The 27,055-nt window shown below is 34.9% G+C and overlaps 1 protein-coding gene across 2 annotated transcripts in view; it reads left to right on the forward strand.

Annotated features, from left to right (window-relative positions):
* FGF12 (fibroblast growth factor 12) overlaps nt 1-18,353 on the forward strand; it is a gene marked incomplete at both ends in the record, with an annotated part of 355,334 nt that extends 336,981 nt beyond the window's left edge. For both annotated transcript variants that reach the window (XM_079705462.1, XM_079705461.1), the window contains 2 exons: nt 1,696-1,894; nt 18,235-18,353. In XM_079705462.1, the coding sequence (XP_079561588.1) occupies nt 1,696-1,894; nt 18,235-18,353 (318 nt within the window). The remainder of the gene's footprint in view (nt 1-1,695; nt 1,895-18,234) is intronic.
* Nucleotides 18,354-27,055: the final 8,702 nt, after the last annotated feature.

Consider the following 27,055-nt stretch of genomic DNA (forward strand, 5'->3'; position numbering starts at 1 on the left):
AGTAGAATTGCTAGATCATATGGTAACTGTATGTTTAACCTTTTGTGGAATTGCCAATCTATGTCCCACAGCTGCTGCATTATTTACATTTTTACCAGCTAGGTATGAAGATTGTAGTTTCTCTAAACCCTCAGCAACACTTTTTATCGTCCATCTTTTTTGATATGGCCATCATAGCAGATGTGAAATGGTACCACATAGTCAATTGTTTCTCTGGTTCTTAAGCCACTAAGTTTACTTAAAACTGAGAGTATTCTGTGACATCATATTTTTATTATCAATATAATTATTAATGTTGAAATATTATTATTACTATTATTATTATTTTAATGGGTACAACCACATTTCCATCTCCCGTCCCATATTTTTTGTCTCATTTTTTGGGGTCTATAACTTTTGAACCATTTGAAATCAACAGAGTCCTTCCGGCAGTGTCTTTATCCCTGAAGACCTTCATCTGTCCCCACAGATGCATCACCATAGCTCCCGAGAAGTGAAGTCAGGGGATTAGTCTGCAAGAATCACCTCCAAGGACATGTTTCAACAGATTTAGTCCCACATATTCCTCAATAACTTAACCCCAGGTGTAACTGCATTAAATCACTGGGGCCTTTCATTGAAAGTGTTACAAGGAAGAGATTCTGCTAGCACTTAGTGAAGACGGCAGTGACTATTGTGAATATGTTTGACATGTAGGATCCTTATTTACTTGTAGCTGAGAAGATGCTATCACATTTGTTTTTCTTCTGCTTTTCTTTGAAGGGGAGGAATTTCTTCTTTCCATGAAATACATTTTGTTCATTTGACATGTTAGGATTTGATTTTACTGTATTGATTATAAAATCTCATTTTAAGTCACTGAACAAGACTCAGGCAGAAAAGGTGAACTTGAGAGGCAGTGATTGTGAAGCAATAAATGTGAGTTCTGGCATTGATGCAGTAATTTTGCTGTTGTTGTTTAACTTTGTATTAATCATATAACCTTTTGGTTTTCTCACTTATCAAATGATGAAGGTGAGGTAGAGGACTTTTAAGGTTCCTTCTTGAAGTAAAACTCTCATATGTTTCACTGGAGATCATGCAGTATAGTAGTAAAATTTTTCTACTACTTTTTCCTGATATTTTTACCTGAAATTTTGATTACTAAGTAAAAAAAAAATGTTTCAAAGAAATTAACAGGAAAGTTACTGACGTTAAGCAAAGAGGTAGTATACTAGTGATTTTATGGAACAAGCTTTGAGTATTTCATAGATTTGTGAACATATAGGGTAGTCCCTTCAAAAATGTCTGCTGAGCCTGTGTGTGCTGTGATTGTGTTATATTTTGATTCTCAGGGTTACATTTTACATGCTAAGGGCCACAAAAATGCACAATGTCTATTCTCTTAAATTTACAAAACATTATACTGAGATCAGAGCTTGGACATGGGCACAGTCTTGAGTGATACTAACCGAAGAAATGATTCAAGCCTGACCGTTGTGTTCTGTGGAGTAAGGTTGTTTAGAAAGGAAATCTCGTTTCTTGATTTTGTATGATAAACCTTTAAACCAAATGCTAATAGAAATTACGTGCACTTATTTATCATTTTTTTCTTAACAGAGGACCTATATTTCAGGCTCATTGGATTTAAATATTTGCTGATTCATTATTAAATCCTTTCTCTCTTTTGTATCTTCTTTTTTTTTTCTTTTACAGGATGTTTTCACTCCAGAATGCAAATTTAAGGAATCTGTGTTTGAAAACTACTATGTGATCTATTCTTCCACACTGTACCGTCAGCAAGAATCAGGCCGAGCATGGTTTCTGGGACTCAATAAGGAAGGTCAAATTATGAAAGGGAACAGAGTGAAGAAAACCAAGCCCTCATCACATTTTGTACCAAAACCTATTGAAGGTACAAGACAAACTTCTTTTCTTTAGACCCTGACCTGTGTGTTGATGCCAGTTCCGCTCCTTGTCCTTTCACTCAGTAGATTGTTTGTCATGCAACGGATCAGAGCAAAGATTCAGAAAACACAATAGTACCTCTTCCTATCAAAAAATAAAATTCCATTAAAAACACTTGGAACTTAGAAAACACTGCTTGAATATAGAGGCTAGCAAGTTCTTGAAAGTAGAAAAATAGTGGTAGTGACCATTTGGAAAGTAATTTCCTTCTTTATTGAACACAATAATTTAATTTCTCAGGCTACACTCTTGAAAAAACCAATAATACTATTATAATGCTTTAAAGTTTTCAAAGTCTTTTAAAATATGTTTATATCCTAATTGCTACATCTTTGTGAACAAATCTCATAATATAATGTATTAATTTTTATTTGTATTTTTTAAGGAAAGAAAATAATATCCAATTTTCTGTGCTAATAAATATCACAGTTTTAAAATTTTATCCCTCTCAACTGAGCCTGTAACTTCCCCTCCCTTGATCATTTAGTATAATGTTCATTTATTTCAATTGATCAGTGGAATAAATAATTTTATGCTGAGGAAACCCATTTTTGGCAACTTGTTCCCTAAGCAGGATGAGAATCTCCCATTGAGGTGACCACATTTACTCTATTCAGTCAAGCTTTTTAATACAGGCTAAGAAAGCAGCAGTGGAGTGGACATTTGCCAACATAACATTCTTCTCTAAAAGTCACATTATAATCCCTTAAGACATTAGTTCAGCTTTCTCGTCCAAAGAAATGAGAAATTTGAGGCAGTGCATTGCTATTCTGTGATTTAGCCAGGCTTACTGTCCCCTAAATATCTATAAGGTATGGTCAAGTCCACCAGTGTAGGGACACAGTGTCTGCTGCAGATTACCTATGACTGTAACAGTCAGCAAACATTTGTTAAATCAATACTATGTTCAAAGCACTGGGGGAAATGTGACATTCAAAGCTCCTAGTCTTTCTCAAGCCTCCCCTCACACCCTGTGCTTTTAACCACACAAAACAGAACTTTCTTCTGTTTTACATTTTTACTACTTGTAATACATTTTTACTATTTTGAGCTTTATGTACTTTTTTTTGCCCTTCTGTCCTCAAAATTTCCATTCATGTGCCTGGAGAATGCCTATCAGTCCTTGTAAAGGATTGATTCAAGAGTTAATACTTCTATGACGGCCTCCCTGACTTTCTTCAAGTAGAATTAAATATTCTGTCACCTTATTATTGTATCTTGTTCTCTCTTCTAGAAATTATCACATTGTATTAAATTCACCTATTTACCACTCTGTCTCTTCTTATCCCTAATTAGATCACTTGTTAAATGACAGAATGTTTTATTTTTCTCATATCTCCTTGTATCTTGTACAATACCTGGCATATCATAGAAAGATATTCAATAATCATTGTCAATTGAATAAGTGAATAAGCGAACGAACAAATGAACACATAGGTAATATAAAGACAAAGAAGAACTATATTCTCCAGGAAACTTTATAATATTCTTGGAGATATGAAGTATGTTTACTAATGGCAGTAGTAAAATGTAAAAAGTGACGGACTAAATGTTGCCGGAAATGATATTGGGATTTATAGAAAGAGCCAGCACTTCCACCAAAAGGAAGATACTGGAAAGTTGATACTGAAACATACCTTCAGGGCTAGGTCATGTTCAGAACATTTGAGATGAGAGGTGGGGATTAGGTAGACAAAAACACTCCAGGTGCAGAGTGAGTAAGCTATTAAAACTATTGCACCATTTTTATTTGTGCATTTAATTTGATTTTTTTGTTGTTGTAATAAAAGTAGTGCATGCTCATTAACAATTTTTGGAAAATTCAGGAGAGTATAAAGGAAAAGTAAAAAATCCTTGTGTTTTGTTTATTCCTTTTATGAATAATGCATTTCATACTAAATCCCTCCCCCCCACCCCCCAAAAGAAGAAACACCTGTAACCTACCCTCCTGATCATGACTTCTGTCTGCATTTTGGCTAATCAAGCTTCTTCTTAGGTCTGTATGATCATGTACATATTTCTAAGAGAAATGTATACAATTACTGTGTTCCGAGTTTGAGAGCTGCCTTAATTCTTCATATTTGCTGCATTTCAGTACAAATGTGGGGAGAAAATACCAGACATTCCTAGTTGTATATGTTAGAATTAGATTTGGTTGTTTACAACACAAAACCCATGTTAAGAGCAGCTTAATCATACAAAGTTTTATTGTCTCACAAACCAAATCTAGAAACCTGCTGTCCAGGGCTGGTTCTGCAGCTCTGCAATTGTTAGCGACCTTGGCTATGTCCAGCTTTGAGTGCCACTCTCGTTTTGTTTTTGTTTTTCAAATAGCTCCGCCTTTTTCCCAGTCCTGATGGAGATATCATTTAGAATGTCAGGATTCCCAAAATTAAGCTCCGTCAGTGTGAGGATCTTTTTTTTTTTTCTTTTTACAACTTTATTGGAGTATAATTGCTTCACAATGGTGTGTTAGTTTCTGCTTTATAACAAAGTGAATCAGTTAGACATATACATCTGTTCCCATATCCCTTCCCTCTTGTGTCTCCCTCCCTCTCACCCTCCTTATCCCACCCCTCCAGGTGGTCACAAAGCACTGATCTGATCTCCCTGTGCTATGTGGCTGCTTCCCACTAGCTATCTACCTTACATTTGGTAGTGTATATATGTCCATGCCTCTCTCTCACTTTGTCACAGTGTGAGAATCTTTAAGTCATGCAATGGTTGCATGATAATAACCCACGAGCCCCTTTCCCTTCACAGCTTCACCTTCCATCCTGTGTTTAGAACATAGGAAGTGTTAATAAGGGGTTGCTAGGGCATCTATTCAGACAGATGGATGGACTTGATATTTAAACCCATTACCACGTACATTGCACATCAATCTTTACTTACCCTCCCCTGAAATTTAAGACAACAGTGCAGGCTTCACCATTCCCAGTTTTGTCCATTCAAAGCATTGTTCACACCACAGATAAGTAACTACCCCAGATTTAATTGTCTGGATGGTTACCTCCCCCTTTAGCTTCAGATACACCAGCCAAATACTCTCTGACAAAGAACAAGAAACAATCTCTGCCTTTTCTCCTCCCTCCTCCTTCAAGGAGTTCATTGCTCACCTCTTGCAAGTGGTTGGATATTCAGAATCTAGTTCCTTTCCCCTGAAAAGAATGTGTGCTCTTTCCAAGATTTAAGCTTCAAGAACTTAATCCTGGAGTGAGAAATACATTTCCAAAGTGAAATTAGTAAATATCAATTGCGAGCCATTGCTACAGAAATATTAAACTTGGACTAAAGGAACACCTAACCAGTTTCTACCAATTTATTTTCTAGTGAGAAGATAAGACTAACACAACATGCACATACACTCACACACCTTTAGGACAGTTACAGATTACCCTTTCTGTCTGTTAGAACTGTTGCTTCAAGCTAATAGAACCTAATTGAAGTCCCAGCAATATATAATGTATATCATTGATTCCCAAACATCAGTATCAAAACCATCTGGAGTGGTTTTAAAAGCTACTAATTCTCAGATCAAATCTCCAAAGGATTCTGATTTTATCATCCAAGTTATTTTGATGGCAACCAGGTTTGAGACTCAGTGTTTTAAATTGAATTTGGTGTTTCAATGCTCATTTTGATCCAGTCTGGCTGTAGGCCATTTTTTAAATGTATTCAAATTAATGTGATCTATATTTTGGACTAAGCCTAATCTAATGTAGAGTAAATTGTCACTCTGACACCATGGAATTAAATATATTAAACACATTAATATATTTAATTACCTTTCCTACTGCTATTAGGATGGTTGTACTTTAGTGCTGGGTTAAATTACTATACAGAGTTAGTGAAGGTAATACCAACTGTTGTATCACATTGATCACTAAGAAAGAGTAACTTGATAGTAATCAATTAGTCAAGGATAAATAAATGTCTAATTCTTCTAATAAAAATTTTACCAATGATTTGCTAAGTAATTTTGCGAAAATAATTTTTTACTTCAACCTAGGTAATCTCTGGAGATGCAATTGATTATAAATTCCATCTATTTCACAGGAATAATATGAAGATTGGCACTGTAAGAAAGTTGTCTCTCTCAAATCTGTCAGATCAATGCAAATAGCCTTTTTCATTTTTCCTTGGAAATTGGACATTGTGTTACTGTGTTATGTACTAGAGAAAGGCTGTGAGGCATCGTATTGAATAAAGTATTAGAGACAATAAAAATTGAATTTGGAGGGAAAATAATAATCTCTTCAAAACCTATGTACTAAAACACCAAAGAAGTGAATAAATCAGGAGTGCTGATTTTGTAAAACTCCTATCAGGAAGATACTAATGGCAAATTATTTTGATGTTTTTATTTCAGTTAACTTGAAAGAGAACTGGACGGTTTGTTTTCCAAAATCCTCTTTTGGACCCAACCATACTAAAAGACAAAAACAGAAAGATGGAGTAAAAATATACTTTTGATGCTCTTGAATGTTTCTATTACAGAAAAGATAATAGCAGCATCTCTCTCTCCACCTTTTGAGTTTGGGATCTCTGCCAGCCTGTGACACCTTCTTTCTCCAAACCAGTTAACTCATTCAAAGCAGCTTTTTCCTGGCTTTGAATTTAGTCTTTAATAAAGCCCTCCTACCTTTCCCTGACGTATTCTTCTTCTATATCTATCTCTTGAACATAAATACTGCTTCTGATCTCTTTCTAAATGAAGATATAGATCTTTTTGTTTACAATGTCTCTTAACTCTTTATAATAAATATTTACGACATACTGGGTGCATCCTTTTGACAATACATTGCATCTGAACCAGCACATAAAGTTCTGCTACAGTTCCAAAAGGGATTCTATGTGACATTAATTAAGGTGTGAAATTGCTTCCTGTTAATTTCCCACACCCTTCCATGATCTGCTATTAAGACAATTAAATTTCTTTAATGGTCCATTAACTAACAGATCAATCTAACCTTTCCACTTGGAAATTACAGAGGGGCAAGGAAAATTTGATTAAGTTGGTAGTAATAAAAATATTAGTCATATTTCATTCTTCTTTGATGGAAAATGATAGAGCATGAAGGCTCTTTTTTTTTGTTTTGTTTTATTTTTTTCAATTGACAAGGAAATTTAGTTATTTCTGAGATATACATTTTAAAGTAATAACTAGAATTATGACTTATAACATTATACCAGAACATATAAGATTTTTAGAAATTTCATGTAATGTCTGAAATGTTTATATTAACATATTTCCATACAAATAACCCAAAGAAAGTTTAGTATTAGTTGTTTTTGTTTGTTTGTTTGTTTTTATACTGCAGGTTCTTATTAGTCATCAATTTTATACACATCAGTAGATTCAAGTTATAACAGGAGGTAAAGAAAAGAAGAAAGTAATATTAAATGACACTTCTGAGGAGTCCTGTTATAAAAGGGAGGTAGAGAAATGGAGCACAAGGTGGAGAGAAATATGGTGGTTGCATGGTGAGGTTTATTTGTTTAAAACTGTTACAACGTATTTATAGACTGATGGGAGAGAAGTGAAAATTGGTATTATAGGAGAGAGGGTCACTGAATAACACTGACCAGCGGGGATGGGATCAAGGACACACATGGCAAGGGGAGGGTTAGATTTAAATAGAAACAGGAAGAGTTCAAGCATTTTAACAAGCATTTTAACAAGCAGGGAGCCAGAACATATATGAGCAGATGTGTGAGGGTTGGTAACTTTTGTGATGGAAATATGAAAACTTTCTCTTCTGCATTTCTCTTCTAAGGGAAATTCAAAGCATGGTAGTTTATTGATGAAAAGGAAGGAAGGGAGGGAAGAAAGGAGGGAAGGATAATGGGAGAGGGAGAAAAAGAGAAGAAAAGACAAGAAGAGAAAAGAAAAGAAGGCAAACCTATTGCCTGAGTCTGAGGAGGGTCTGAGGCAGCTTTCAAAGTTTAAGGAGGGAAGAGAAATATGGAATAGTCACTTGGGAAGAATGAGAGAGGAAATCGGGTAGAAAAATGTAGTAGGACTCCACAAAGCGCTAAGCACCCCAGAGGTTTGGGGTCAAGACTTTGACTGAGACCAAGCAACTAAGTGTTTTTCTCCAAACTCTTTAAACTATTTGGCTATAACCTTAGGGCAGGAACCCTGCAGTTAATCACACATGAATTTGAATGCAGATTTTGCCTTTGTCAGTGCACTACTTTGAACAAATTACCCTTTTTGCTCTTCAGTTTCCTTTACTGTGAAAGAGGTCAATTAAAGTATCCACCTTTTAGGGTCATTTAAAATAAACTTACTGTATATAAAGTGCAGATGTTTAGTAAGTGCTCAGTTAATATTAGTTATGAGTAAGAGGACAGTGGCTACTTAGAAAGAGAATACCCCGGGATGGTACCTGAAACCTGGTTTATTATTGTTGTTTGATTTATAAATCAAGTGACGCCTGAGATGTCACTTTTTCATACTTTTAAGAAAGGCATTATTTTAGTTTAAGTTTTCCAAGAGAAATTTATGATAACTAACATAAAACTGATTGTTGAACATTAAAATTTGCAAACAGGGACTCTGAGTTATTATAATGGCAAGGGACGCCTGCTTATTCTGATAACTGCATTTGCAGCAGAGGTACCAGTGAAAGAATATAATAGGAAAATATTAAGTGGAAAGCCTGCCCTGGAAAGACCCATAACTAATCTTACAAGAGAGGATGGATTTATTTTTAATAAGACTTCAAAGCCCAGTGATATGTATTTGGTCCTTTTCTTTTCTAATGGCACAACCTTGCATTTAAAAGTAAAGCAAAAAATAAGTTGGGCAAATACCATATATTATTACAAGGTTGGAAGCTTATGGTCTTGTTATGACCAAGTGTAGCATTTTATTTGATAACAGGACTGCAGGGCTTTCAATAGAAAAATGGACCACTGCATCTCAGGCTGCTGTGAAAATGGCAGCCTCCACTACGCCAAGTCACTAAGTAACTAGGGTCCATCATACGAGTGTGTTCCGTTCACATTAAAGGGGTGAACTGGGGATTCCTAGCAGATGCTATGTCTTAAGGTAATACATAACATTGGCTATGTTATTAGAAATCTGCCCTTGTCCTTGTGTCTGCAAATGAGGAAGAATATTCTCTCATGAAATCTCTACCTCATTCTTATTCTGAAAGCTGGGATAAATCCCTCTACTTCAATATACAATAAATCAAGAAAAGTCAAAACATGAATAAAAGGAAACATTCAGAAGAAAAAGAAGAAGAGAAGAAAGAAGAGGAGGAGGGGAGAGGGGGAAGAAGAGGAAGAAATTGAAACATATATCAGAATAGAGGAAAAATAGAAAACTGATTTGAAGAAAGAGATCTAAAGAGCCATACAGTAATACTTCCCTTTTCAGAGCATTATCTCCTTTTTACCATTTATCCAAAACTATTATCATACCACATATGTTAGAAGAAGAAGAATATTTATCTCAAAAACATTCTGTGGGCTGAAAAAAGGAGCAAGTGTATTTTTTCATACTTTAAAGAGGAAAGAGGGCAAGAAATATGATCAGGACAACCCAGAAGAGCCAAATGAAAGAGATGTAACGTTGTGAATCATGAAAGTATTGCATTATCAGGACACTGAACATTCTTGAAATTTGGATATTGAAACTTTGTTGGAAAGATAGCATAAAATTAAATCAGAAAGAAACACAGTTAGAAACCAGTTCCATACCAACAGCTGGCCATTAAATCATGCCCACTGAAAATAAAGCCTGTATCACAGCGGAGCCCACAAGGTCCTGAATGAGAAATAGATAGTTATATCCCAAGTTCCCCTCACTGGATTGGTTTCCAGTTGTTAAATCTGCAGTGGCACTGAATCTGAGTCTCTGTGAAACAGGTCTGCGGAGCTGGGAGGACAAGAATGATAGGGAGTTGGATTTTTTGTTTGTTTTTTCACTTTATTCTCAATTTGGAAATTACTCCTCATCAAAATAACTAGAATATCAAATTTTGCTCTCATAGCTATAGTGCCCCAGAATGCATAAAACAGAGCACTTGGGAAGAAAATATTCAAGGATTTTAAAAAACTTCTAAAGCATTGACTAAAAACTCTATTTTCTAATGAAATAATAGCTTATAGTAAAAGAAAGTGATGGAAAAGCCCCTACTTAAATACCATTTTAGTCCTTTGAACTACTGCAAACCAAGAGACTAGGGTTCCTTGCAATTACTAATAAGGAACTTATTAATGGGAAGAAAAAAAACTTAATCTTGTATGGGACAGTAATAATTTGAGAAGCACAATTTAGGAGCTATATAATTTATATAACTGTTGAAGATCAGAACCTCGACAGTTCCCTGGAAATGTTTCTTAAAGGTTTCTCAGAATTGCTTAGTAGTATATGATTGGAAATTAATACCAGAACTCCAAATTCTAGTACTGGTAGCTGTAAAAAAATTGCAATTAATTTTTACTGTACAGTATACAGGAGTCTCATATGCGGGATTAGTAATTCTTGATTTATCATTTGTTGTTTGTTTAGTCGTCTTAAGTGCTAAGCTAAATTACGCTTCCCCAAAACAAAAGGATAACCATTCTCAACATGTTAGTTAGCTTAACAAAGAGAGCCCTACTTTTCAATTGCAGTCAGAGTCATGGTATTTGAAATGTGTTAGATGTTGAGTACAGTCATCCCTGAGTTTTGCAGGGGATTCGTTCCAGGAATCCCTGTGGATACTAAAATCTGCAGATGCTCAAGTCCCTTATATAAAATGGCATAATATTTTCATATAACCTACACATCCTCCCATATACTTTAACTCATCTCTAAATTATTTATAATACCTAATACAATGTAAATGTTATGTAAATAGTTGCCAGAGCAGGGCAAATTCAAGTTCTGCTTTTTGGAACTTTCTGGAATTTTTTAATTGAATATTTTCCAACCCGCAATTGGTTGACTCTGAGGATGTAGAAGCCACAGATACAGAAAGCCAACTTTATAGGAGATAAGCAGCTGGCCTCATACGTCATGGCACCCAGCTAAGTATGTTCCTAAGAAATTAAGACGGTGTTTGCAAGGCATCAGAACAACTCATAAAAGTTTGAAACACTGCCAACGATTTCTTATGTAGTCTATGCAGTAAGGTTCAGTTTGATTTTTCTTGACTACCCTGACTGGCTGTATGAATGTCATGTAAACATAGTTAGACATTTTTCTAGATAAAGAGATTGAATAAATAGATTTTTCCCTATACACTCATATACTTGATGGACATATTATTAACTGTTCATTCACTAACAAATCAAGGCTGATATGTATCAGGATCATGGCTTAAATCCTCTGGCCTGGATTCAGGAGGTCTGATTCAAGTTGGCCCTGTCACTCTCATTCCTCGCCACCTCTCAGTTTTACCCCATCCTTCAACTGGTCACTGTTTCTCTTATACAACCTGTGCTTCATATCTTCATTCTTATTTAGTAGCTCATCCATTTCTCTAAATCCTCTGCATCCTTCAAGGCTAAGTCAACATCAAAGAACTATTTTATATACTAATTTCCATTAAACTCTGCTATGACCCTTTCTACCCTGTGATTTGTGTGAATTCCTGTGCTCTCTTTCTTAGCCTTGAGCTCCTTGAAGGCAGGAATAAAGAGAGCATTTCTTGTAGTTGCCACAGAATCTAGCAGAGTGCCTTGTACAAAGTAGTACCTGTTCATAAAATAAATGAACAAATTAATGATGAAACAAATTCATCTCTGGATATTAGTCAGCAAAAGATTAACTGGAATTTGAGGAAAGAAAGAAATGAAAAGACAGTAATAGAATCAAAGTGATACAATATTATTAAAAGTTAAGCCAAGTTAAAAGGGCCAATAAATGTTTTGTGAACCAGTTCATTCCATCAAAGAAATCTAAGATACTCTGTCTCTCCTAAGTTTGCCTATGGAGGTCAGGTCCAATAAGTTCAGGAAGTTTCCTCAACTCCTCTCCCCATCATATAGTAATTGATAGCTTTGACTCTAATCAAGACACTTCTTTTCCAGAGAACAGCAAACTTCTAAGACAGCACTGTGTAATAGAAATATAATACAAGCTACATATGTAATTTAAACTTTTCTGGTAATCATATTTAAAAAATAAAAAACAAACATATGAAATAAATTTTAATAATGTATTCAACCCAGTATATTCAAAATGTCATTTCAATATGTAATCAATATGAAGCATTATTGCTGAGATATTTAATTTTTGTGTGGTCTTTAAAATTCAGTGTTTATTTTATACTTCTAGCACATCTGAATTAGGACTAGCCACATTTTAAATGCTCAATGATCACATATGACAAAATGGATACTGTATTAGGTAGTACAGTCCTAGGATGTTCTCATCAGATTTTCCTATGCTCTCACCAACGCTGTACCCTCAGTATATCTCAATTCTCTCTTTCGCAGTACAGTCCTAAGACTAATATTGTTGACTATTGGGGAATTTTTGGCTCTTCCCATGCAAATAGGACAACTCTGGATTTAATAGTCATTTCTTTGTTTATAGCTTACACTCAGGGTGTTTGTTTCTGTGTGTGAGTTTTTTTTTTTAATTATGTATAAGTGTTAATTATGTTGTATAAAATATACACAACATAAAATTTACCATTTTAACCAATTTAACAGTACATTTCTCAGTCCATCCACATCTCTACAAATGACCCAATTTTGCTCCTATTTATGGATGAGTAATATTCCATTGTATATATGTACCACATCTTCTTTATCCATTCATCTGTTGATGGACATATAGGTGGTTTCCATGTCCTGGTTATTGTAAATAATACTGCAATGATGGACCTAGAGTCTGTCATACAGAGTGAAGTAGGTCAGAAAGAGAAAAATAAATATTTAGATTAAGACATATATGTGAAATCTAGAAAAATGGTACAGGTGAACCTATTTGCAGGGCAGGAATAGAGACACAAGCATAGAGAACGTATGTGTGGACACAGTAGGGGAAGGGGAGAGTGGGATAAATTGGGAGACTAGTTTTGACATTAATACACTACCGTGTGTAAAATAGTTAGCTAGTGGGAACCTGCGGTATAGCACAGGGAGCTCAGCTCGGTCCTCTGTGATGACCTAGATGGGTGGGATGGGGGGGGGAGGTCCAAGAGGAAGAGGATATATGTATACTTATAGCTGATTCACTTCATTGTACAGCAGAAACTAACACAGCATTGTAAAGCAATTATACTCCAATAAAAAAATAAAGAACTGCAATCTAAAAAACAGAAATTCTTGAGAATGTAGACAAAAGGGCAGAGGAGATAGAAAATATCACAGAGTTCAAGACATACAGAAGAAGGAGTGAGAAGATATAATACTTAGCTAATTGGAATCCCAAAGGGAGAAACAATTATACTCCAATTAAGAAGAAAAAAAAAGTACATTTCAGTGCCATTAAGTACATTCCTGTGTTGTGCAGCCATTACCACCATCCATCCCCAAAACTTTTACATCTTCCCCAACTGAAACGCTGCACCCATTAAGTATTTACTCCCATCCTCCCTTCCCTCAGTGTCCAGCAACCACCATTCTACTTTCTATTAATGACTACTCTAGGTATCTCACATAAATGGAATCATAAAATATTTGTCCTTTTGTGCCTAACTTATTTCACATAGCCTTAGTTCCTCAAGGTTCATCCATGTTTGTGTCAGGACTTTCTTCTTTTTTAAGGTTGAACAATATTTCATTGTATGTATATAACACATTTTGTGTATCTGTTCATTTGTTCAACCAACCAAATGTGCTTCCACCTTTTGGCTATTGTAAGTAATGCTGCCTTGAACACGGGTGTACAAATACCTGTTCACATCCCTGCTTTTATTTCTCTTGGGTGTATATCCAGAGGTGGAATTTCTGGATCATATGGTAATTCTATGCTTGATTTTTTGAGGAACTCACCATATTGTTTTTCACAGTGGCTGTCCATTTTAAATTCTTGCCAACGATGTACAGTGGTTCCAGTTTCTCCGCCTACTTGCCAACACTTGCTATTTAATTATTTATTTTTATAATAGGCATCCCGAATTTGTTTTCATTACCATTTTTGGATGACATTAGGAATATTTGGTAGAGGTGAAGCCAACTTGGATCTACATTAATATACAGAAATAACTTAAACATTGGTATAAGACAGTCATTTATACCGTTGATTTGATGAATTGTTTTTCTGCTTTTATTAAAATCTTTTGACTAGGACCTCGAAATCCTATACTCCCATCTGTCTCTGCTACTACTCACCATCTGACTTTAGGGAAGTTGCTTAGTTTGTTTTATGTTTAAAAAACAGGGATAAGAATTTCTCACCTACTTTATTCACCTGGTTATTGTAATTATCAAATGAGTTGGTCAGTTTACAATGGCTTTGAATATCCATTTGGGCAGGTTTTGGCACTCCCCAGCAGCATCCAGGAAAATCTTCACAATCAAATGCCAGCTCGGGTTCTATACTACAATCTAGTCTCTCTGTGATCATTCAGTGCCTGGGAAGAAGTCCAAGTCCCAGTTAGGGTTAAATGTAAAATTCTGTCTGTTGGTACAATTCATTAAAAGACAATTTGCCTATAAAAAATAAATAAATAAAATGGCTTTGAAAATTTTGAAATAAATTTATTGATGGGATTAAAGGTTTATTTAAGAGGTTATGATTGTGGTTATTGTGTACATCACAGTGATTTGGGTTTACGTTTTGAGCTTATAATGCACTTTATAGAACACTTATGCCTTCTTATTTTCTTCTTGTATTTTGTGTCATCATTTTATTATGTACCATTCAGACAGAATAGCACAGTTATGGAGTGTTAATACAACTATCAAAGGAGGTTACATTCCTGAAGAGAAGTGTTTTGTCCTTTCTTTCTTTGCTTTCTAAATGGATCATGGTGTCTTAATTACATTTTAATTATAAAACTTAATTGAGTTTCATACCCCTTTATTTGTCAGCTTCTTAAGTTAGGTAGTATTACTGGCATCTGAGAGTCTGTAAATAACAATGAAAATTAAAGCCCAAGAAATTAAATTGAATCTATGGGTTTAATTACTCTTAATTTTCCAGCTATGATATATAATAAGATACATTTTTCAAAACCTAGAATTTTATTACTCCATTTAATGGAAACATTGGAAAATTAGTGATTGAGTTGTCCTAGAAGAAGAGCAAGTTGCACATTTTGCTATGACACTAGTAAGTTTTGTTCTTTTTGAAATACTGAAAAATTTTAGATGCCAGTTTGGAAAACTCTACGGGGACTTGATACTAGGATGGTCAGCAGGGTTAAGTTATTCAAAAAACTATCTGCAATGATAATTATGATGGCAACATTTTGTGTTGTCATACTTAAGTATTTTATGTGTAAGTGAGAAATAGCAAAAAAAAAAAAAAGTTAAAAACAAATGTCTTGAGTAGAATCTATGATAAAAGGAAACAAAAAAGAAATTGCAACAGTAAGAAATTCAGATACAAAAACTATAAACTAGGGCTCCCCTGGTGGCGCAGTGGTCAAGAGTCCGCCTGCTGATGCAGGGAACACGGGTTCGTGCCCCGGTCCGGGAAGATCCCACATGCCATGGAGCGGCTGGGCCCCTGAGCCATGGCCTCTGAGCCTGCGCGTCTGGGGCCTGTGCTCTGCAACGGGAGAGGCCACAACAGTGAGAGGCCCGTGTACTGCAAAAAAAACCCAAACAACCCAAAAAACTATAAACTATATTATTTAATAGAAATTAAAGAGTAATATTCTTCAAGTGACTGTAAGTTGAAGTTTAAGAAATTCACGTGTCAAAATCTTTTGTATGTATTTTTAAATATTTTTTTTTTCATTCTTTGAGACTGATTTAGTAGTCGGTAGTCAGGTCTGGGGATTTTCACAGCTGATTACGTGACAGAGTAGGGAAAAACTGCTTTATGACATCATATGAATAACTTTCCAACTGAATCACTTCATTACTTCTGAGTTCCCCTGTGCACTAACCAGTTATAAATACATGGCTATATTTTGCACATATAAACATATTGTTTAATTTGGGGGATTTTAATACTTGTGTATAACAGAAATATAGGTAACAGACCTTAGGCTTGAGGAATTTCAGGATTTCAATAGAATCTTAAGGATCTTCTGTCTTTTGTAAAAGAAAGGTAGAAACTTGAATTACCTACTGGCACCATCTGAAAATTACAGGATCAATTCTTTCTAGTTTCCTCTGTATACTTAGCTAGTGAGGCCACAGGCAGTTAGTCCTTTGAGGATATTGGAGAGACCATTCGGTGCAATAACTGAAATATTTTAAAATCTCATTTAAAAATATATATGTAGGGCTTCCCTGGTGGCGCAGTGGTTGAGAGTCTGCCTGCCAATGCAGGGGACACGGGTTCGTGCCCCAGTCCGGGAAGATCCCACATGCCGTGGAGCAGCTGGGCCCATGAGCCATGGCCACTGAGTCTGCACGTCCAGGGCCTGTGCTCCGCAATGGGAGAGACCACAACAGTGAGAGGCCCGTGTATCGCAAAAAAAAAAAAAAATATATATATATATATATATAGATAGATAGATAGATAGATAGATGTATAATAATCGTGCACAATATACTTAACAAACATGCTTTATATATATATATATTTTTTGTACTGGCCACAGTGTGGTTAAGGTTGTGTCAGCATCAGTATCACCTGGGCACTTATTAAAAATCTCAAGCCCACTATAGACCTTCTGAATCAGAGTCTTCATTTTAACAATACCCCTAGGTGATTCAGATGCACGTGGACACTTAAGAAGCCCTACTACTGAGATGTTGGAAGAAGAGACCTATCTCTTCATCACTGAACTAGTCGGAGGAGAAACTTACTTGTATCTTAACTCTCTTAATCTAGTTTTGGATTTAGAATATACCTTCAACCAAAGCAATTTATCAGTATGTTCTCTGAAATCTTTTTTTTTTTTGCGGTACACGGGCCTCTCACTGTTGTGGCCTCTCATGTTGTGGAGCACAGGCTCCGGACACGCAGGCTCAGCAGCCATGGTTCACGGGCCTAGCTGCTCCGCGGCATGTGGGATCCTCCCGGACCGGGGCACAAACCCGTGTTCCCTGCATCGGTAGGCGGACTCTCAACCACTGTGCCACTAGGGAAGCCCTGAAATATTTTATTCAAAATGTTCATGAAGAGATCAGCTCATTCATTCTTCTTATACATCTTTGGATGCTTACTCTGTGTCCATTAGACGGAACTAGAAAGTGGCTAAGGATGTAGACCAGGCAGTGTGTCTCCCAAATTGGTGCTCTTAACCACCATGCAACATCTATTTATTCATGACCATGCTCGGGTCTCCAGTTCCAGGGCAAAGCCCATCGGCAGAAGGAATTTGATTGGAAATAACATTCAGATTACCAAGGTATTGTAGTGATTGTTCAATAGATGGGAGTACACAAATATTTGTTCCTAAGTCAAGGATAAAAATACCTCCTGATATTTAAGTAAATATTTCATATACTCATATACAGTCACATTTGTCTCACAATGGTAAAATGAATCTGTTTTAATGGACTCAATATGCTAATAGATCTTATCTTACCTTTGTGAATTGAAAAACATTTTTCTTTCTATGCAATAATCTAGCAAGAGCCACAATAATTCACAGATGACTGAGCTTTAGAGCCAGACAAAACAATAGAGATAAAAGGAAGTGTTTATATAGATGTGAACTGAAATCTCACAGTTGCATAATCACATTTCCTATTGATAAATAACTATCAATGAATACCCTGAAAATTGGCAATAAATATTTAAATTTGATAAAACAATGTCATATTTCTTGCAGTAGGGTAAAGATTAGGATCATGTAAATAAGAAATTTTTCCCTACCTGAACAAGATTGAAGGCTAAAGACTAAAAAACAAAATATCTCTTTCTACCCTTTAAATGTTATACTCCCAATGTCTCCTCTAACTCTAGATGAAAATCCCATTATATAGGTTAGTAGACAGTAAAAACTTAAGCCTTATCTATACAGGAACAGAAACTATCCATGTGTCTGCCATTCGGGAAGACTTAAAATGTTGTGACTGATAGAACTAGAAGAGAATTATGTGTATCCGTTAAGTGTTTTAAGTTAAAACTCGTTTTCACAATAGGAAGAAGAGTTAGTGATGAGAGTGAACAATATTATAAAGTCAAAATTGAGCTGTTTATTGAGGCCAAATTTATGTCCACTATTGTAAAGAGTAATTAATGTAATTTTTGCCTTCCAGTGTGTATGTACAGAGAGCCATCACTACATGAGATTGGAGAAAAACAGGGGCGTTCGAGGAAAAGTTCTGGAACACCAACCATGAATGGAGGCAAAGTTGTGAATCAAGATTCAACATAGCTGAGAACTCTTCCCTTCGTCCCTCTCTCATCCATTCCTTTTCTCCCCTTGCCCTTTACCCATTTCCTTCCAATAAATCCACCCAAGGAGAGGAAAATAAAATGGGAACCCAAGACCCAGTGGCTAAGATTCTGCACTCAAAATCTTCCTTTGTGTAGGATAAGAAAATCGAACCAAAACTTGTCTGTTGGAATGTGGTAGAAAAATGCACATGCACAAAGATTAGCACACCTAAAAGCAGAGGAAAAAATAAATCAAGACTCCACAAGCATTAAAATAAACTGTGTTGTTATTAATAGAGGGCTAATTGTAATGAAGACATAACTATCATACAGATGAAATAAAATTATTACCTTAAAGAAAAGGGTTTTGGAAAATTGAACTTACAAATCGATGTAATACCCTAAATACCTTAAACTCTGGATAATTTTCTGATGTGTGTTTTGTTTTGAATTTGTATTTTTTTGGTCATCTGGAATTGATACATAATTACATTGTTTCCAGGATTTTTTTTTAACCATGATATTGAACATGTATGAATTATAGATTCTTCTATTGCCTATAAGGTATATAGCCAGAAATCATTTAACATCAAGAAAAGTTTAAAATTTTATTGTTGAAATCAATATTTAAGATTGTTTCATGCAAAGGATAGCCTTATGTTGAATTTAATGCTATTAGCTGATTTCACTCCTTCCTAAAAAATGTTTCAGATTCTCCTAGGAGAATATCATATTTTTTTCAAAGGTATTAATTCAGGGGCTCTTTTTTTTTTTCTTTAGCCATTTAGAAAAAAATTTCAGGTTTTAAGGCTGATGTAACTTTTAGGAATTCTTTGTCATTGCCATGCCCAGGCAGTGATAAATAAGTTATGTGCTCATACAATTTTGGTCTGATTTTTTACTTTGTGGACACCTTTGAGAGTATAGGTGCATGTCTAGCTGTCTTAGAGAGTTTTATACCATCTCTTGCAGCAGGAAAGAAGGAAGAGGGGTTTTATATAAGGAAATAAATCCTAAGAAATTGGTGAAAGCAAATTGTATTTGTCTTTGTACCTTACCAGAGTTTTCTCTATGTAGCATTTTCCAAACTTCACCAAGGAATTGGGACGCATGGCTGTGAAATTCCTAACTTACTATCTTACGAAGCCAGTGAATTGTTTGTTACTATATATCCTCATTTATAAATCTAGTTGAAAATCAGTCTGTCTCCTAGAGCATAGAAGGAAACTTGTAATGTGCTGAATTTTCAAGGGGCATAGAGAAATAATATGGAATTAACAGCCATGGCTCCAAACAGACAGGGTTGTGTGAGTGGCTTACAGTAGTCCCCCTCCCACCCAAAAAAACACCTCGGTGTAAGACTAGGCAAATGCATATTTAGGAATACTAAAGTGTTAGAAAAATGTTAGGGAAGAATTGACTGTTATACAATTGCCTTGGAAAAAAATAGATCTACTTAGTCCTACAAATCAGGAATGGTGTAGAGACATCCAAATCAAAACAAAACTAAAGAGAATGTTAAAAAATATATGTAGATTTATGGATATTATCAATGAGAAGACTTAGCATGTTACTTCTCCTATAGCTCTACCGTCCAGCATGTATTGTTCCAAATACTCCCGAAAATATATACACTTTGAAGAAACTCTAGGCCCTCACTTCAATGACCTTGCCGTTGGTTGCTGTATTCTTTCAAAGTCACTGTAGTTTCCCTCACTCTACACAATCATTATTCTTCAATAGTGGTCCATGTCCTTCACCAAGTATTCTGTTTCTGTTATCAGGAGGTTAGCAGAAAATGAAATGGAGGAATTTGTCTAACTGGTTGCAAAGAATAAAAGTTATGCATCTAGACAAGGATTTTGAACACACATTTTCAGGAGATATTTGTTTAACCAAAATACTTGGAAAGTAACAAATACACACATTTAAATTAAAGAGAAAAAAGGAATGTTAACTCTTCTAGGAAAAGAATGCCCTTGTCAAAAGAAATACAGAAATACAAATCTGGTTGTATTTCTCCTTGTCACTCTTGATTCAACTTGATTATAAATGCACCTGTCACTTCCAGGACCAAACAAATCCCAAGCACAAAGCCTTATTTTCTTTGAAAAAATAAAAAAAGAGGCTTCTACAAAATGGGTCACAGGCTCATTTAGCATAAAATGATTTGTGCTTTTCGGTCATATACACATACACACATATACATAGGCATCACAAGCTCACAAGTAACACAATTGACAGTTTCTCAAAGTGTTATCAATTATACTGATGATTTTATGACTATATCTTATGTAGTTAAATATTATGGAAATATGGTAGAGAAATGAATTTCCAACAAAATTCTTCCTTTTTTTTTCAATGGCTTTTCATTCTTTAGCATCTAGACTCACATCTGTCTCCTTTGTGATAGCACTGAAGAAACATTTCTAACTACCCAATTTGTATATTGTTGTTCTCCATATCATTTAAGCAAATGTTCACCACAACAAAATGTTTTGGAAACTTACTGTAAGAGAATAAATTGGAAACCTCGTATTTTTTTACACATTAACCTGACAAAAACTATGGTTTAGAACACAGGGTGAACATTTACCTAACTGCTGCTTATTTTTTAAGTACATAAAACCTTTCATAGAAAAAGTCAGTATTTACTGTCCAGGTTTTTAAAATATTACCATATATACACATATAATTATCCTATTTCCTCCAAAAATATGAGCCAGTTTAAATAGTTTGTTTTTCAGGTTTTTTTCAGGTTTACTCCGAGTAAAATAATTCTTAACTTTGATTTTCATCATTCCAGTTTCTGGGTCTCAATTCACCCATCACTTATTCTCCTATAAGTAAAATAAACCTGTTTTTCTTAAATGTATTTGGATAGTCCCAGGAAAATTATGATTTTTAGTAAAGCTTTGTAATTGGCTATGTAAATATAAGGTAAAATATGTTTATTCTAAGAGTCCTTATTGTAACATGTTTCAAAATCAGTGGGCTTAAGAATGAAAACAAAACTGAGAATCTCACAAAATAATTTTCTGGTCAATATACCTTACTCAATGTTTAAGCTATAAGTCAGAGGTATAGAAACAAAATGGTGCTGAAGTTCCATTTGCTAATTCAGAGATTTTGTGCTTCAGGAAACTGGAGGACAGCAAGCCAACCTATTCTTGATCAAGTAATAGTTTGGGTTTTGCATTTTACATATGAATTTCATACCACATTTTTAGTCATTATGGATCAGCAAAATAAAAAGACATAAATTTGTTGCCAATGATGATGCTTTATGGGCCTCATTCTAATCCAGATAGCTTTTAAAAGAATTGTTCTATTTAAGAAAATGACAGTGCCATTGATTGGTATTGTATATAGGTTGGTGGTCCTGTGGTGCCACTAGTAAGACATGAGGGTATTAAGACAAAAGTAAAGTATGAATACTGTCTCTTTGTGTATTGAAAAGTTTTAAGGTCCTAATTTGGGACCACTAATTCCCTGGTGGAGAAGCATGACTACATCAACAGTAATTGTTTTAAAACATGGACCCAGAAATAGCAAATCTACTATTCTGCCTTCATGGCTTTGTCTATAAGGCTGTGCACTGAGAAGGTTTTCCATGTTGTTGCTCAACTTCATCTGCACCAGGTGAAACACATTCAAGCATCAAATCCCCCGCTCATTTTAATATCATAAAAAGCTGAGATTATTTCTCTGTCATAAAATTGTAAATAGCATTTTTTTAAATCAGAGTCACATTTAAAACAGTGGATTGTTCTACAAATATATATGTGTATATATACATATGCTTCTGAAATAGGGTATATTATATAGGGTTTTTATTTGCTTTGTGGTCTTTAGTCCTAGGTAATCAAAGATTAAAGAGATTTGAAGGCAAAACTTTATATATAAATGTATATTTCTAATGATAGTATAAATTGCCACTTTATAATAAAAAAGAAACAGGTGGGAACAATAATCAAAACACATGCTCCTTCAGAATGCCAGTGATTCTGAATCCCCTCTTTGATGCAGAGGTGGCTATTTTTATTTCTAAAAAGGTATGTTAAAGAGCTGTACTTCCTGATACAGATTCCTTGATAAGTCATGTCACATTGAAAATTTGTAGTTGAGAGCAAGAAAAAAAAAAAAAAAGCTAAATGCAGATATTTTTCAGGACATTTTTCTGGAACCCAAGTTAAAAATTCAATACTTAAAATCTAAATTAAGTGAAAATAGTTAATGTTCAGGGATGATATATTGAGCTTCAGTAACAAACAGCAGCAAAAATATATTTAACACTATGATAATAACATTAAGAGAATGTCATAGTAGAAATTGCATCATTAGATGTTTTATTAGTTGGACAGAATTAGTTGATGTTTCTTTGTCTTTGCTCCAAACACAACCTAAAGACAGTGGCATTAATTTTACTTTTGTTCAAAAGTCCAAAATATACTCCCACGAATAGAACTGGTTTTAGCTCCATTACAAGGTTAAATGTTACAATCTTAAGAAATTATTGAGACCGAATTGTTCAATAAACGCATTGTGTGAGAAACTGAACACATTAATGTTTTGTTTTTACATTAAAGCACAGATTATTCAAAACATTGTTTTTTGAGATCAGATTTGTAAAATGTTTATACATCACAACCTTTCTAAGGAAAAAAGCAATTAAAATCTTGAGATGCTCATGCATGAAGAGAAAATACTTGCACTTTTTTTTTTAACATTAAATTTCTTTGGTAGTCTCTTTCCTTTTTAAAATGTATTTAACATATAAAGTGCTGTGTCTCATAAAAAGAAGATCAAAACTGGATTTATAGATGGGGAATGAGTCAAAATTTTTATTGAACACTGAGGTCAAAAGTAAAAGTTACTTCCTAATTATGAAGCTACTTGTGGTAAACCTAATAACTTGCTTTTTGAGAATTAAGAACTAGAGGACATTCATCTGTTCATAATTTACTAACTAGTCACTTCCTTGAGTTTAGGGATCATAAACTAAATTATGGTCTCAAAAGAATCCAAGAAGGCTAGACACATAAATAACATAATATCCAAAGGTAAGTGCTACCATAGGTGTGTTACTAAGATTTAATATACAACTGATGATGCAACAATCAATCCTAGATGAAAGACAGGGATTGAAAAGCAGATAGATATTTACTGAGTAATGAAAAAACAACAAAGGGCCCCTCCAGTAGAGGAAATAATTTGAAGAAAAGTTGTGGAGAAATGAACAATACTATTGATACTTACCTGGGAAATACTTGTGAATGAAACAAGGAATGAGTGTTCAGAGGAGGAGGTGGGGGGAAAAAGCTGAGTTGAGATTAATAAAAAGTAAACGTTATTCAAAGTTTTGTTACTGCACTGCTTGGATGGGTTTGAGCCTCTGTATCTGTTAGGATGCTTCTGTTTGCTCATATCAGAACCCCCCAAACCAAAGTAGCCCTTCATCCAGAGGTGCCCAGGAACATCAGCATGGAGACTTAATTTGTATGTAGTTTTCTCAGCTCTACCCACTCCATGTTTAATAACTTCCCTCTTTTAGTTCGGAATTCTTTTACAAGTTGCAAAGCGTCACATATTTATATCATCTAGTCTCTCTTACAGTTGTCCAGAAAACATCTCCTCTAATCTCCTTGGCCCAGTTTGGGTCATGGGTCCATACAACGAACCACTGTGGCCAGGAATTTGAGATGTGTTGACTGCTTTAAATCAATCAGGGCCTTTTCTTAGACTTCTAGGTTGGATGTGCTTCCCCAAAGATACAGGTCTGCATAGATGAGAAGTGACTATTAGAGTGAAATTCAGAGTCTATTTAGCAAGAGGAAATGGAAATGCATGCTGAGTAGCAAAAACAGCAACTTTCCATTATCTGTTAATGAATGTATTTCCCATCACAGCTCATTGGATATTCTAAAAACTGGCAGAGAAATGCAAATACTGATAAATTAAAGCTATAGCCATCAACCATGGGAGACAGACAAAAGCACTGAAGCTTCAATTCCCGAAGCATTATTAAATGTCTGCTATGCAAAAGGTACTGTGTGGGTCACTGAGGAAGATATAAAGATCTGCAATATTAAAGAAAAGTGGTGCACTGGACAATAACTCAATATACCTGGTATGTCCAATGCTTTTAAATGACTGTCAGAGGACTAGAAAAAGCAGTTGGCTATTCTAAACCAGAGGTCTATGTCATATCTACTTTTTGGTACCTAGGATTAGGCCATTACAAAATTCATCTCAAAATAGCTTTCAATAGTCAGTCCAGGTCCTAAATTCAGGGCTATTTGGTACTTCAGAATCACCTGGGATAGCCATACATAGCATTCTTGAATTTTCTCTACAGATTATAGTTGTATGTTTGAACACTTTGAATGATGGTTAAATATATTAAATCTCTCAAGCAGCCTATTCCATTTGGGAGCAGTACTGGTGGTGTAAAGTTCTTTCTTATATGAAGTAACTTGTTCTGTAGCATCTACCATTGTTTTAAATTTCACTCTCCAGGGCTATTAAATGTCAATTTAATCCTCCACCTACAAGAAAGCCCTACAGATATTTGAAGATCCTTGTATTTCTTTATCATTCTTCAAGTATTCTCTACTCATGTGAAAGATTTTCAGAGATTTAAAATATTTTGTTTCTGTACCATTCTGTTTTATTCAGAACAAATTTTATTAATTTGTTATGCATAATCCAAGATAGTATTCCTTATATAATTTAACTGGTCAAGACATTTCTTCATTCTTGATATTGTAACAATAGTACATTAAGATTGCATTCGTTTTTTGATGACCTCATCAAAAAATTTTAACATTCCAGTTCATTTCTATCAAAACACCTAAATAATTTTTTCACCTTTTCATCTTTATGACTTAAATTGAGATGGAGGTTTGTTAATAGACTAAGAATAATTCTAATCTGGTCAAGTCTTTGAGAAGCATAAACTCCAAATATACAAGCTCAGGATTTTCCAGATATACTACAAAATTTCCATTCAATGATTAAGCATGGATTCTCTACTTAATTTTGTATGATTATACCTAAGTTTGTGTGATCAGGTCAGTCTGTTTTCAGGAATTAACCACAATGCACTTCATCTTCTCACCTCACCTGGGGCAAGGTTTTAGAGCTGATCATTCTGATGGAAAATCTTATCTTAGAAAATATGTGCTATTATAGAAGGTACATGGTTTGGCTCTATTTTAAATTCTCTCTCCTCTTTTTAGTCTCCATTAATTTCATTATCAATCTCTCCAATAATTACATTAATTAGACTTATCAGAATCAGTTTCTCATTGATCTCATTATGTTATTCTGAAAGTTAAATCTTTACTTATTTGTTTCAATAATAATTTCCAGATCTCTTCGAATTTCTATTTAAAGTTTTCTTCCCTAAGTCAACTTGCAGTATTCTGGTGCACACTCTAAAGACTTTCTAAGCTGATAAATCTCTGAAGCTTTAAGAACCTGAGAGTGCTTTTTGTTTGCCTTTGCCTAGGAAGGACAATTTGGTGTGCATCAAATCTTTGGTTTATCTTCTTCCGTAAAATTCTCCTGATTTTCCATCAATACCCAGCTTTGTTTTTTGCAGAGGAGATAATATACTCTATTTGAAAGTAACATGAGTTCTCTGAGCATGAGCTTTCACAATCATTTTTCTTGGGAATTTAAAATATTATTGGTATTGTTATTTTTCTAACACTTTTTGACAAGCTTATCTAGAATATAATATATCTTAATCACTATGCTATGTCTCTTACAATTATACTCATGTATTAGCCTTGCCATTCCATTGCAATTTGTTGTCCTCAAAAATATGTCCCTGATCCAGAGAAGCACACAGAGACAAACACAAGAACACAGTAAGAAGAGGTCTTTAATGTTTGAATTACATGTCAGCCAGTGGATGCTTTGGCTTGTCTCTATCAACCACAATTTTATCCCTTGCATCATCATTTTCCTCCTTCTATCCATTTCCAGATTATCTTACCAATTGGATGACTGACTTAGCTCTGAACTAGTTTACTTCTTTAAAAAATTAAATAACTGATATAACCTCCTAGGACAGTATTTGCCACATAGTAAGTCTTTAATCAATTTATTATTATTATTAGCTATGTGGCATGCAGGATCTTAGTTCCCTACCAGGGATCGAACCCGTGCCCCCTGCAGTGGAAGTGTGGAGTCTTAACCACTGGATGGCCAGGGAGGTCCCATAGTTTACATTTTTTTCACTAAGTTTTTGAGTACTTATTTTTTTTGGTCAGGTAACCCTGGAATGCACTATCACAGATTTTGCTGGCTCAGCATATCTGGTTAAATAGGAGAACGGCCAACACAATACCCTTGTTTAATGGTCTTCCTGAGGTACAACCCACTCACTATTATCAGATAGCCTGCACTGGCACATCTCAGCACACATGCAAACTAAGCATGAAATTATGGACTAGAATGATCTTGACCTGCTTGACTAACCTGCTCTCCAACTTAAAGGCCTGAACTATTTCTGACCTGGCTGGGGAAAAATAAGACTGTTGTCTGTTAGAAAACAGACAATACAATTGTCTGTGGACTTGCAGGTGGCTATATACTTCTCTGATGCACAATATGTAGTTATCTGGAACTTGGTTCTGCAAGCAGGAACTCCAGTGGTTAGTTCTACTCTCTTCCTGCCTCCCCAACCAT

The sequence above is a fragment of the Hyperoodon ampullatus genome, assembly GCF_949752795.1.
Source record: "Hyperoodon ampullatus genome assembly, chromosome: 5".
Classification (NCBI taxonomy): domain Eukaryota; kingdom Metazoa; phylum Chordata; class Mammalia; order Artiodactyla; family Ziphiidae; genus Hyperoodon; species Hyperoodon ampullatus.